At 39.7% G+C, this 14,570-nt stretch overlaps 2 protein-coding genes across 3 annotated transcripts; both read right to left on the bottom strand.

Annotated features, from left to right (window-relative positions):
• Nucleotides 1-215: 215 nt before the first annotated feature.
• Nucleotides 216-7,262, bottom strand: snrnp48 (small nuclear ribonucleoprotein 48 (U11/U12)). Its single transcript, XM_049584895.1, has 9 exons — nucleotides 7,019-7,262; nucleotides 4,959-5,072; nucleotides 4,652-4,712; nucleotides 4,121-4,201; nucleotides 2,094-2,276; nucleotides 1,419-1,540; nucleotides 846-949; nucleotides 578-700; nucleotides 216-441 (listed from the first exon to the last, which is right to left on the bottom strand). Exons 1-9 carry the CDS (start codon nucleotides 7,163-7,165, stop codon nucleotides 369-371), a joined length of 1,008 nt encoding a protein of 335 aa, XP_049440852.1. The 5' UTR covers nucleotides 7,166-7,262; the 3' UTR covers nucleotides 216-368.
• A 655-nt stretch (nucleotides 7,263-7,917) lies between these two features.
• Nucleotides 7,918-12,643, bottom strand: LOC125893919 (uncharacterized). 2 transcript variants are annotated; one of them, XM_049584906.1, is made up of 4 exons: nucleotides 12,402-12,643; nucleotides 10,305-10,604; nucleotides 8,348-8,417; nucleotides 7,918-8,161 (listed from the first exon to the last, which is right to left on the bottom strand). In XM_049584906.1, exons 1-4 carry the CDS (start codon nucleotides 12,565-12,567, stop codon nucleotides 8,143-8,145), a joined length of 555 nt encoding a protein of 184 aa, XP_049440863.1. In that variant the 5' UTR covers nucleotides 12,568-12,643; the 3' UTR covers nucleotides 7,918-8,142. The 2 variants fall into 2 exon arrangements, with proteins under 2 accessions (XP_049440863.1, XP_049440862.1); XM_049584905.1 differs by having other exon boundaries at nucleotides 7,920-8,166.
• Nucleotides 12,644-14,570: the final 1,927 nt, after the last annotated feature.

A 14,570-nucleotide genomic window follows, 5' to 3' on the forward strand; every position in this document is an offset into this window, starting at 1 on the left:
AAGTGTGCCAGCTATGACACTCCCGTCCAACATTCCATGTGGTCTGTAGTTAAAGAGCCCCCACCCAATCCGGCAGAGGCGGGTGGGGCCTGTTCACGATTAGCAGACGTGTAATCACAAACAGTGACATTTAAAAGCAGCAGTAGTAACACATGACATGACTTAAACATTTAATGTTTTGAAATGGTGTTGGTGAAGCATTACAAAGCTCAAAATAGTGTTTGTTCCCAAAACTTTATTCCCATTTATTTCATTTCAAAATTCCCTGGTGTATGAACTTAAGAATGTTGTGACACCTGACATTGTTTGACCTGAAGAGGCACAATGACCTTTGGCATCATCTTAACAGACTTGCTGATCCAGCACTTTTACTTCTCCTCTTTCTTCTTCTTTTTCTTCTTCTTTCTCTCGTGGTGGTGGTCATCAGGGGAGCGGGAATCCCTGCAAAGACCCATAAAGAAAACTGTAAGAGTTCATTTTGGCCCGTTTAGCCAACAAACCAGTGATTGTACCATCAGAGTTTTTCCAAAGCTGCGTTGTAAGAATTCAGTTGCATTAGTTTGAAGATTTTTCTCACCTCTCCCTCTTCTTCCTCTTTTTCTTGCTCTCTCTGTCTTGGCTTCGTTCACGGCTGCGATGACGTCTACTGTGGGAGTGACGAGACTCTGACGACGCCGATCGCCTCTCACTTGGTCGACGCCTGACAGACAAATAATATCGGTCATTAGCCCTTAACCTACTCTGACCCGGTGCTCTCACAGGTTTTCTTTACTCCAGAATACCTTTCACTTAATAAACAACGTTACAGGAAGCTGATCATTGGGAGGTCACAGTGTTTCACGTACCTGTGGGAGGACAGTTCAGATCTTGCTGGCTCCGACTCTTCCTCTTCCTCTCTCCACTGTCTGGCAAGCTCGTCTGAGTGGACGTGGATCACTTCTCTGATTACCTGCAGGGTGATCACAGCGATGCCAGATCATCAATTTGTTTCTTAACCTTTATTCAAACAAACTGAGAACTCTTGATCTGGGATCGGCTCCAGGTTTTCACAGTTACACAAAAACACCAGCATTTCCTGGGCTGTTTATAGAATTGATTTGGATCAACTAAAAACCTTTGACCTGCACTGTAATTTTTCTTCCCTTCAAACCTTTACATGCAGCACAGATTGTAACACGCATGATGAGCAGATAAACCAGTTTTCTGGACACACAGTCCAATGTGCTGCACTGTCAGGACCACAATCCTTTAGGTTGAACACAATGTTTGCCTGTCCCACCTCTCCCCATGATAACAAAGCCATTTGAACTCTGAAGGCAACAAATACCAGTACATAGACGCCTTAACATGTGTGACAACTTCTACATGAGATTATGGGTAAAGAAGTAGCCAAACATTCTCCTGTTGCTCACTCGTACCTCAGTGTAGGACTTTTTAGTGATATGAACGTTCTTGGCTCGATACGACTGACGCCGCCTCTTGTAGTCTCTCATCTCTGCCATCAGCTCCAGGTGAGTCTTTGGTTCGTTCTGTTCTTCATCTACACACAAACACACACTCATTGAACCAGAGGGCCACGCTGAGGGAGAAAACATACTGCTCTTTCTTTATTCACCAAAATAAGCCAAACAGGAACTATTTTAAAAGGTAATATTAGTTGACAAACAACTAATGAGGGAGAGTTGAGATAAAGTTAGAAGTAAAACATGTTTACTAAAATTGAATGTTCCTGAATGGTCTCACTCTGGGGTGAAGTCTAAGAGCTGATTGACCTGGCAAACATTGTGATGGTGAGAGCAAAGTGACCTGGCAAACACTGGGATGGTGAGACAAGTTCTGGGAAATGGCAGGAAATCACACATACACACACATGGAAAGTTAGGTATGTTTATCTGAGGAGGAGTATAAGAATGTTTGGTGAACTGCTCTACAGGGCTGTCTCATTGTTGTAAGCTGTGTCTTCAATAACATATCTGCAGAAGGCTGTGAACCGATCCAAGTGATACGAGTCTTTTTTCAACACCATGTACATTCTTATTGTTCTGATGTTTGGGAAACTCTGGGAGGTCGTCACCATGACGTGTCAGTCTTACCCTTCTGAAGTTTGGAAACCAAATCTACGTAGAGATCCTCGTTGCTCGCGGAAGCCGCTTCCTTCTGTTGGCTAAGGACGCCAACCACATGATCGTAAAGAGCCAATCGGTCGGCCACAGTGAGGTCACACACTGTGCGCTTGTGGTTCTGAGGCACGTCAACGGGCTGGCCGGAGTACTGACCTGATGGAGGACCAGAGAGGCTTTACACACAAATCACCCTGACACATCGATTATTCAACAAACACTGATTAAAGAACTCGTCTCCAGCTTACAAGTCCATCTTTTATTGAGGTGGGAAACCCAGAAATAAGGAGTTTGTACTCCGTACAGAACACAGCGAGGCAGCTCTCAAAATGTTGAAAAAAATCCAACACTTGTTAGGACTGGTGGAGACGTGGGTAAAACACAACTGGAAAACACCTGGTGTTTGTTGGCGAGTTTGTATTTTTCACGCTCTGTGTGGGATTCCCATCCTACTGAGTTTGAAAAACTTTTTGCATAAAATACACAGAGCAACACTGCCATGTACTGGTTTTAGACATGCAGAGAAATTTTGGTTAAATAGCCAATTTTTATTGAATTTGCAATTCCCCACGTCGTCCACAGTGCAGTGACAGCAAGTTAGCAGACAGTGAATCCTCTGCTCCGAGCAACCCAGCGGGAACAACATGACTGTTGAGTGACGGTTCTGCAATCTTGATTTGCGTGACTTTAATCGGTAAAATGTTTAAAGTAAATAGATGTTACAATTATCAAACAATGCAAAATCAGAAAAAAAAAACAATTCATAAAATCCTAGTTTTCATGTCCCAAACATTTTTAAGATTTTTGATAGATTGATTTTAAGACATTTAACACCAATTAAGGCCTTACTTTTTAGTTAATGCGTTCAATACCTTTTAAGACTTTTTAAGGATCCACAGGAACCCTCAATACAGTTATCTTTAAGTAGGTGACAAAAACAGTTGGTGGATCAGACCAATTTATATTTTGATTTACACAATATAATTAGCAGAATGATATAGTTTTTGTGCTACAAAATTGGCTAAAATTATTATTTTGTGAACTGTTTTACCCTGCTAGTAAGTACACAAAAACTCTTTTGTAACCAGACACATGTTCTTATTCATAATTTTTGAAAGAAAAATCACACCAGATACCAGGTCTGTTTCACATGTCACAGTCAGATCTGATAAAGATACTCAAGTTCTCCATCGCCTTGCAATCATTTTCTAACTCTGCTGTATCTTTAATCTATTGTTCATATCCTTATTTGTGATCAATATGGACCTAATGAGTGAAAATGAGTGATTGTAGCTCCTAACTGGAATTATTTTAGCAGTGGATTTCAGAGAAAGAAGTGTCATTAACATATTTTATATTCAGTGTGAGTCTTTCAAACTGTTTTAAAAACATAAATGAAGTTTACTTTTATCCACATTAATGTCTACTGACAAGTCTGAACGTGTGAAGACTTTTCCCAAAACGTAAAGGGAAAAGTTTTTAAGTATGCCTACTCTGTGTGTGTGTGTGTTCATGTGTGTTGTGTCCCAGCCCAGCCCTGTGGTTTGAAAGGATATGATGTTAAAGGATACTACACGCAATCAGGCATGCCTGAACCAGAGCAGCAGAACTTTCTAGAGCCCAGCACCTCTCTAATACTCACCACTGTCGCTGCAAACAGAACACACAACACACGGGTTACAAACGTCAGCAGAAAAAACACATAAAATAAAAGGTGCCAAATATGAAATGAGAAAATATCTGAAAAAGTTTCACTGAGATTAATATTTGTGGAGGCAGATGTAGGTTGAGAGGGACCAAACAGCTGAGTGATGAGTTAGTGAGGATAGCACAAGATAATCCTTTAGTGACATCTAGTGGTTTGTCAGTGCACCTGGAGTGTAAGACTAAGTTCTTCGATTGTGAATGTTGCCCCTGATCAGGATGGTATATATGATGGTATACATGAGCACGTCAGAGGAAACAGTTGTCCAGTGAAATGTTTCAAGTTAAGCCCACACCTTGCCAGAAGACTCCCTCCATCCTCATGAGAGGTGCAGCAGATCTCGCCTGCAGAATCACCTGGTGCTGAGTGGATTTGTCTGCATGAATGAAATGGTTTGTGTCGGTCAAACCAGATAGAAAAATCACATTTTACTTCTATCTGTAAATACACCTGTCTTCATATAACTTTCCTCTTATCAGGAGTTTTTCTTCATCTTGTAATAAAGATAAAAAAAACTTTATGAAATAGTTCTGGCTGCCAGGACACAGGTGCATAGTTGAGGTAGGTGGTTATATTCTTAAATAAAAAAATCAAAATAAAATATATTGGTATTTTTATAGAACATTTGACTTTGATTAGCTGACCTTTGGAGCTTTGAAACTTTTTATATAGAGCAACAATATTCCATAACAATAATTGTATTTTTTTATGTTGTGTTGTTTATGGGGGTTTTTTTTTTCTCCAAGACATTTTCTTCAATTCTCTATAATGAATAAATTATATTTTATTAAACTTTTACCCATTACAGTAAAAAAAAAAGACTCACCCATTACGAAGCTTTTGACACCACTGTTCTCATAACACACAGAAGGGTCGAACATCTCCGCCTACAAAAGAGTGATGCACCTTTTTATTGCTCCTTCATTGATTAAGTAGTGCATTACAGTGGCAGTATATTAACACGTGAGCAGTTGGTTGTCTTATATTGTTTTGTGCCTTCTTGCTGGTATTACTGGCACAGACAGCAGCTGTGAAACCTACCAGCAGTATATTTTACTGTAAACATCTGACATGCCTTACTCTGGGACACTGATTCGCTAGTGTCCATTAGATTCAAGCCACGTGTATGTTACCTGCTCCTCAGCTGTGTAGCCCATCTTTCGGAGGCTACAGGAGGCTTTGTGTTTCTCCATGGTTCTGACCGGGACTCTGTGGTTGGGGTCGTAGGGACACTGCTCCATTGCTTCCTGAGAAAACACCACAAACATCACAGGAACATTAGCCATGGATAACAGAGATATGATGAGGTGAGCTTTTTTTCAGTCTATTTGTAGATTGCCTACACCTACAAATTCTTGGCCTGTGCTTTGATCTGTACACACAAATATAGTATGCTTAGCCTGACATTTAGGATTTGCAAATAATCATAAAAACGAAAGAGAAAAGTGTAAAATACAACATAGTAAAATCTGGATAAATACTGCAAGCTACTGTACTGGAAATTATTAATATGGTCGAAAAGGTAATCAACAATATAATAGAAATTACATAATTATATCAAATCATGCAACATTTAACACTTACGTAATGGAAACATTTAGGCCTCTGTACTACATGCCACAAAGCAGAGAGAATGTGAAGTAATCTTGCATTTTATGTCTTCTCAGGATATCACAAGCACAAGTGCCATACATGATGTTTACTCTTTGTCAACAACAACGAGCTGTGATGTTCTTGATGTCCAAGGACTTGACTAGATAAGTTGGGCAAAACTGCTTCGTCACCCCTCTGATGATGCTCATTAAATATCCCTGACCTCAGCTGTTGTTAGTGTGTATAAGTATCCGACATCTGCTGTGTTCAGGGCTCACTCTTTGTACTCCGCTCATTCTTAGCTGTTTGTTGGGAGTCTATCTGCAGATACTTTATTAAATTTACAGAAAGACAAGTTTCTGACTTGACTTGGCAGGGTCACTCGTGTGAGAGGTCACCTGGAACACAGTGTAGACGGTAAAGACTGTGCACAGCTGGAGTCTGGGACTTTAACCTCAACCTTCCCATCAAAGAGGGCAGAGATGTGGGGGCCTGACGCCTGAGTACTGGGGCTCACTCACCATCTGTGATCCAATGAACCAGGTGGCTTGAGACACACTGTCTCTCTGGTAAGTGAGAATTCGATTGGAAGAGTAAAGATTCTCACCGCTGACAAGTGTGTTGTGACAGATGTGTCAACAGGGCGGTAATCAATGAATAGAAAATGTATTAGATGTCTACTGTGATGTCAAAAAACTGCGTAACTATGAAAGAATATTGCAGATCCACATGACAGTTTCCGTAAGGGGATAAACTGGGCCGACGGCAGCTGGCAATCCAGTTAGTTTTATAGATATATGGGGAATAAACAAGACACGCAAGGGTAAATTCCACAGATAAATTATGTAGATGGCTCTCTGACTAAGGTTTGTTGTAACATTACGATCAACCAGTGGTTGAAAAGTATTCATATACTTTACATAAGTAAAGGTTTTAATAAAACATTGTGAAAACACTCCACTACAAGTAAAGGCCCTGCATTCAAGACTAACTTAGGTTAAAAAGTACATAATCATCACCAGCAAAATGTACAAGTATAATTATGTTGCAGTAAAGTTTTCAATGCTGTCAGTGTTTTCTCAATCTATCTGATGTTTTTGGATTAATATTAATGCTGTATTAATATAGAAAGAAACTATCCTGTTTCCAGCTTTATGGTGCATTTCCAGCTGATCCAAGAGGGCTTTCAAATACGTGATCTAGCCTGAAAAGTAGGAAAGTGTTCTCAATACTTAACGGTTTATCACAAGCATAACGTTACATGATTTTACTGGACAGGAAGGATATGAAAAAATACCTTGACCTTGTACTTCACACTAACAGTTAAACAGAGTTACGCTAGCTAATCGATTTACGTCAACCCTTAACGTTACGGCTAACGCTAGCTAACGATAAATACTGTTGACCCGAAAGTCACAGCTCGGTGTCACGGTTGCAAAATATGCTTTCATTGAATTAACCTATAAATATTACAAACGCTGTTTAGCTGCGATAAAACCACGGCAAATTCCTAAAAGAGTGATTGTTATCGTGACTGAAGACTAAACGCAAAAGCTAGCTAAACTTACGTTAGCTAAACATAACGGTTAATTTAACATACCTGGCTCGAGTCCTTGAAGTCCAGCGACCATCCCAGCGTTTCAAATATATCGTTTAGCTGCTTTTTGCAGTTTTCTGTGAACTCTGTCAGCTCCCGCAGACGCTCCAGTCGATCCTGAAGAGTCTCCGTGTGTAATAAGTCCGACATTTTAAGGTTTTAAATCCTAAACAGATGAGAATTTGTACCAAATATCATCGGTGTTTGGTTTTCACTGCATCTGCGGCCGCCATGTTCTGCGTGACGTTATGACGTAGGCCAGGGTGTCGGCGGGAGAACAGAAGCGATGCATGCTGGTAGTTGAAGTAGAATAAGAATTCGCAAGTCCACTATTTTAATTATATTATATTATATTATATTATATTATATTATATTATATTATATTATATTATATTATATTATATTAGACCAACCAATGTTCTATTTATTAACTTACATACTTTTACATTTTGTGATAGTTGGTTTTAAAACTACACAGATAATGTACAAAGTTAAAAAATACGTTGCTTCCTTACTGTATTCGAAAACTATTTGAAGTAAGAGACAGCAAGTATTGATTTTAAGGGAATAGATGTGTACCTGTCCAAAGGGTATAACAAAAACAAATGTAAAACTATGGTATGATTATCATTTTGTATTTTAGTATTTTATATTTTAGTAGTTTGTTGTTGTTGTTCTTTTTAAGTTTTGAACTTAGCTGTAAATGAGTTACTCATGGGAGTAAAAAGAAATAAGCTACACTTTTTTTCTGTATATATTTCTTGTTTTTTCTTTTAATTCAATACCTTGATGGTATTTATTTTTTAAATAAATGCAAGACCCAACAATAGATTAAACTGAATTTACCAAAGTATTATATTATATATTTTTTAAATAAATACAGTCATAACAACATGTCATTTTTTATTGTTTTGTTTGCTGTTGTAACTCATGTTAATGACAGCTGACATTGGCTTCAACTAAACAAAAAAAAGGATAAAAGGCGTTTCACAACTACAGTGATAAAAATATAAATACAAACAAATGGACAAGTATTTAAATAACATCAGAACAGAACACGCTGAAAGTTCCTCGGGGCTCATGTGGGGTACAGCTGGGCGTCTTGCAGTAGCTCAGGATGCAGCAGATCATCTGTGTAAATGTCCTCTGTTCTGAGGAGAGGAGAGGGACAAACCATATTTTCAACCAAACACAGGTATGATTGTGTTGCTGTGAATCACACTGTAATGTACGTGAACACGTAGAATTAATACAAGTTAGATATATCATAGAAACAACTGCATTAGTGGCACAATTATCATAACTGTCATAATATGTTTATGCACCACTTACATTACTTCTAGAGTGTCTTCAACAGCGACCTCCTCCACCACCTCCACTCCCACCACCAGGTTCCTCCTCACTGCATGAAGCAAACACAAGAATGCTGTAAGCATCTGATATTGGTTCTTTGTAATAAAGGCACTCATGACCCAAGCTATTGCACATTATGATAAGCCTTTCAGTTTTAGTGGATTAAAAGTGCAGGAAGAAATAGGTGGCTCCTGCAAATTGTTTCATTTATTGTCAATGACTGTGCAACGATTTGGAACTTGGCCATCCACCTTCTACCCCTGAAATAAAATGTCAGTGAGTAAAACTCGTTCAACGAGGCAAATGTGTTCCCATCAGGCCAGGAAGACAAAGGTCACAGGGACATCTGACATTTTATCATCAAAAACTGGCAGGGTCAGTCTCAAGTCAGGAGGAAGTTGGACTCTGTTTTTAAATGTCCCACAGTAGCCAAACCCTTACACGTAACAATGATTTCTCTTTAAAATAATATTGTGTAGCTCCTTAATGTTTGTGACATGTGACTTCTGAAGAGAACCTGCACAAAGACAGCAGAGATACCAGTCAGATAACATGGTCATCAGCTCCATCCAGAAGCTTGTTCTGTCACATTGCTGAGTACAGTATGTTCTGATGGATGGGTGGGGATCAGTGCATTTTGACTTGTGTAAAGATGTCTGCCTCTGGATGCTGTCTTGCCTCAAACAGAGGCAGGAATCCTTAAAATTCCCTGATGAAATCAGCTGCTTCAGAGTGAATCTGTATGACACCAGGACAGTAGTATCCTTCTTTGTCACATTGTTCTCTTGCAGCATGGGTTTAAAAAGCTTGCTTTAAGGATGACATGCATCACAGTTGCCTGCAACACAAAATCAGATAAATGTGGTGCACTAATGAAGCAACAAATAAAAAAATATTAACTTTAAAGGAGAGGCATGTCAAATAAGTTTTTTAAGCACTGGGGTGCACTTGTGTTTTTTTAATTTTGGCTTAGGGGAGGGGCTTACAAATTTAAATAGTTGTATTTTGTATTTATTTTACTGCAGATATGTAAAGGAAATACTTGTATTGCGTTACTACCCACTCCTGCCAAAATTTGTCACAACCAGAAACTGTAAAAACAGAATTAATGTGTGTTACAATTGATGCCGCCCAGCAGGGTGTCATACCACCACAAGAGGTGGCTCTGGCATCAGTGTCTGATCTCGAAATCCCAAACAAAGCAGAGGTATTTGACAACTTCGGGATGAGAACAGGCTGAAAACAGCATAACCAAATCTGAGCTTAAAATGGTGATACTTCATTATAACCATTTTGATCTACATCTCATTTGAAATTTGGACAAAAATAAACATTTGCACGAACTAACCAGCAACTCCAGGATTTTATCTTCATCTTTTAACTTCTTCTTTTAACCTTCAAACGTTAAAGGGTAAGTTTAAAAACCTAATAACTAATTTATGGTGGAGGAAGAACATGCGTTTTCTGCAAGTCATTCTAGGAGGCTCAAGTCAAGTAAAACTATCTGTAGCTTGAGGGTCCAGAAAAAAGACAAAACAAAAAAAGAGGTCACATTCCAGCCATCCCCCTCCTCTGATAAATAAAGAACAGTCCCTTTAAATGTAGTTTACATGTGAAAGTAGCCAGTCACATGTAAAAATAACTCAATCCACATCTAAATTTGGGGGTTTTAACATGTGAAAAGACAAATTTCACATGGGTCTTTTTTTTTGTAAGTGACTTTAACTGCTGTTACTTGGTGGCCTGTGAGTGGATTGTGTTTCTGTATATATGAACGAAGGGATAAGCAGTAGACGTGGCCGTTTATCTTTAATTGCCTTGGTAACACATGTAACCCCCTTTCCCCCAGATAATACCATTTTTTAAAGGTAAAAAAAAAAAAATTAATAAGACCCAAAGAAAAGGTTTAGACATCAGGAAACATCATATGACTCACCTCCATAGTAGATATATGGAGATCCAGGCCAGCAGGGACCAAAACCTTCTGGTTCCTTCCACCCACACGCACATACACATCCCTGGGTCTCCATCCCCGCACCCTCCCAGCAACAACCACCAGTGAAATGTCGCGACAAGTCTCCCCCATCAGCACTGATTACTGTTTTATGCTGCTGTGAAGAAGGAGCACCATGAACTTGCCCTGCCAGGCCGGAGCTGCTGGGGATCCCTGAGTGGGCGGGAGGTTTGGAGGTGCACCGCTGAGCATCAGCAGCCTGACTGATGATGTCATCACAACCTGCAGGTACAAGTGAGAAGTTATCGGATAACTGGGTGAGATTTCATTTGGAATAACTTTAGCATTTTTATCAACAGCTGATTTAATGAATATGTTATATTATTCTGGAAACATGTAAATGGACTCTGTTTCTTTGGCTCTTGACCCCACTGAGCTTCGGGAGCGATCTGTGGGTCAGCCCAGTCGCCAGAAGAAAATGTTCGCATCATACATTTCTGCAAACCACAAAACAAAACATAAAGTTTAAATGTACCCTTTACATGGTAATGTACAAATGTAAAGTGTCCATAGTTTGCAGAGATGTACATTGCCAATATTTTCTAGAGTCTTGCCCAAGGACACTTTGATGCATGGAGTCAGGGATCAAACCACCAACTCTACAACTGACGGAGGACTCTTCCTGCTGAATAGAGCCCTTAAAGGTAGAAAGCCACACTTCTTGGTTTTCATATAAGAGGTCAAATATTACAATGACTTGAATTGTTTTGGCTGTAAAACTATTGATACTATTATGTTTGTTTTTTTGTTAAAATCTTCCCTGGACTCCCTGTGGATCCACATGCTTTTATTTCAGTTAGTTTTCTTTTTGAAAAGCATAATCATTTTCCATTTCCATTTTATTATACATGCATGGCTGGCTAATGCGGGGGCTTGGCTTAGAGAGGTCCGTCATGACTGAATCACATGTTTCATCCGTCTGTTTCCTCCACCTGCTGATAGGACCTGCTGGGTTTGGACGAGGAATGAAATCACCAGTCATCTGCATATACTGGCACACACACACACACACACACACACACACACACACACACACACACACACACGCATACATGCATTCAGAAAACCTGAGAGAAGAGAAAGAGGGCTCCTTATTGAGATAGTCTGTAAATGTTTGGTAGTTTCTCGTGTGAGCAGCTTGTTTGGGATGTTGTTTTTTAATTTTTAATTTGTTTATGTTAGTCTATTTGTTATTTTCCTTTTCTATGTGTTTTGTTTTGAACATGCAAGACTGGACGATGGTTATAAAAAAACAGTGTCATGTAATCCGATGCGGGATGGATCAAAAAAGCCAAGACACTTTAATAAAAATGAACTTTAACTCATCTTTTCATTAGAACACATATACTACTACTGACAAGTGACGAAAACACTTTGGTGTATAAAAACTGAGACAACAAAAGACAGTTCAAAGGAGCTTAAAATTCAAGTAAAATAAGGAAAGACTCTCTGATACAAGCAGGTTTTAGGAAGAGACATTAAAGAGATCAGTGACTCGACCGGCCCGTTGTCCTGCAGCAGATTGTTCCAGAGCCTCGGGGCCCTGACTGAAAACGCTTTGTCCCCTGGAACAGACAAAAGACCTCTGCCCGAGGATCTCAAAATGCAGTGTGTATGGTACTAAGAAGTCAGAGATATAGCTGGGAGAGAGACCATGAAAAGCCTTAAAAGTAATCAGTAAAATCTCATCATGTCTCTGTCAGCTGTATTCTGAACCGTCTGAAGTCAATAGATTTTTGATTCAGGTGAGAAAAGAGGCTGTTGCAGTGATCCAGGTGTGAAGAGATGAAGGTGTGTGTAGATTGCATTTTTTAAACATTTATAAGACAATAAAAACATGGCTGCACAAGCTTTGTGACATGCTGCTCAAAACTTACTGTCAAACCAGACTGATATTATCCAGTAGACGACCAGCCAAAGGCAGAATTTGTCTTGTAACGTGCAGGGGTCTGATGTTTTTACTGCAACAACTGAATTTCCATATAGATTATCAAAAAATCTTTTTTAACTTAAACCTACCTGTATTGTAGCAGCAAGCAGCAGGGTGCTCCTCTTCCTCCTCCTCTTCTTGGTGGCTCAGCGTGGCTGAAGCATGGCTCCCTGAATGTTGAGGAAGGAGACACAGAGGAGGTCTGGGCGACCTCAGCCAGCAGTCAGGATTCAGCCTGTACATCCTAAACTCCATCTCCAGGTCCCTCCACGAGTGTTTGTGGTCAGGGATGTGAAATCACTCCCTCCTCTTCCTCTCAGCTCTGCCTCTGAAACCGTACACTGAGACACAGATGGGTTTTCTCTGGACCGGAGTCGGACGCAGCAGGAATGACCGTATGAGTCACTTTAGAGAACAAGCTGATTGGGCAGATTGCCTCTGTTAATGATGTAATGTCTTCCATGCCTGTGTTTTGCATGTGGTTAAACAGAGGATTTTACATTACTGTTAATTTTTAGAACAAGCTGTGGAGTTTTAGATTTATGACTGTGGTGTATTGAGTTCAAAGACTGACACTAACTTCCATTCATTAAACTGCAGCATAGAAATATCGATTTTAAGGTACTCACAGAGAGTAACATGTTTGTTTTTATTTTTCGTTGATTTTCTTTCTGTGCCATTTTGCCTTTAATTGGCAGGACAGTACTTAAGTGTGAAGATGGGAGAGAGAGGGGGGATGACTGGAATGAAACCCATAGCCACTGAGGCAAGGACATTGCCTTTGTATGCAGGATGGCCACTCTATCCACTGAGCTATGCCCCACATTATCATTATATTAAAGGAGCAGTGTGCAGGATCTAGTGGCATCTAGCAGTGAGGTCTGCAGGTTGCAACCAACAGGTGAAACTTCTGGTTAGGATGTCAATGTGTTCATTGTTCAGAGGGTTTTTCCTTGGAGCAGAATTCTCCAGATGTCTCTCCCTCTCCAAAAAAACAAAAAAACTGCGTTTTCCCAACACATTCTCACTCCGACCTCACCACATATTAACATTTGGTCATGGACTTTCCACATCAATGTACGACGTGCAAGGTACCCTGGGTGTGTTGGTTGTTGATGTTCTGGGACACCACAACTTCAGCCTGTTACATGCATTGTCTTCTTTCAAGATACACTTCAGTTTTCACAGGAAATGTACAGTTTGCATACAGTCTCTTTCAAAATAAAAACACTACGTCGGTTTGGCTTTAGAATCTTACAGGACACGAACAACGATCTCCCGGGTGAAAGTCAGTGGTTGTTGAACCCATCCACCACCCCACTCGGACTTCTGCCTCCTTAAACTTGGTTGTTGTCCTGCTGTGTTTCCCCCTGATGCTGCCAGGCACTGTTAAACCATAAAGGACGGCTTTTTTCGTTGGTGTCTGACACCAGATGTCACTGCCCTAGCGCAGGATTTCGACAACTGCAGTTGTTTTCCCAACGCTTTCATTGCTGACAGGCCGATGTGAAAACACAAAAATGCAAATGTCCCTATCTAAAGCCAATGTTTGGTTTCTTTGTTCTGGGTTACTGTAGAAACATGGCGGTGCAACATCGTGATCTCTATAGACAAGGACCTGCTCCCTGTGAAGGTATTTTCAATAAAATTTCCAAAAAATATTTTCAGTGCAGAACTACTTATAACATTGTATTTTGTCAGTGTGTATTAGTACTTTTTTTCCAGCAGTATCTTTATTAAATTTAACAACAATAAACAAAGACATACACAGACACACATACCAGTATGTGCATGCAGACATCCACAAAAAAAGACACCTGAACAAAGACTTGATGCTACGGTGGAGGATTTAACACACACGTTATCCACCCCTACCTCCCATCCCAAAAGTATAAATGAAACAAAAATAAAAACAAATACAAATAAAATGAATGAATAAATGAGAGAGAGAGAAAAGCAGGGAGAAAGGAAATCATAAATTACAGGCTGGGGATTGTGTTAGTGCACTGCAATACACTTCAGTTTAAGTTCACATTATATTAATGTACAAATTCTGACAACAATAAAAAAACATGAAGGGCCCCTAGATATTGGGCAGAGTTGTTAATAGTCCAGACATCTATTTACCATTTACCCATACACAGCACACCGACTTACTTCCATCAAAGTGCAATAAGTCTTTGAGCCAATAACAGGTCCATTTCTAAAAAACAAAATGTTTATATTAGTACTTTTGCTGCAGTGAATGATCTGAATAT

The sequence above is a fragment of the Epinephelus fuscoguttatus genome, linkage group LG8, assembly GCF_011397635.1.
Source record: "Epinephelus fuscoguttatus linkage group LG8, E.fuscoguttatus.final_Chr_v1".
Classification (NCBI taxonomy): Eukaryota; Metazoa; Chordata; class Actinopteri; order Perciformes; family Serranidae; genus Epinephelus; species Epinephelus fuscoguttatus.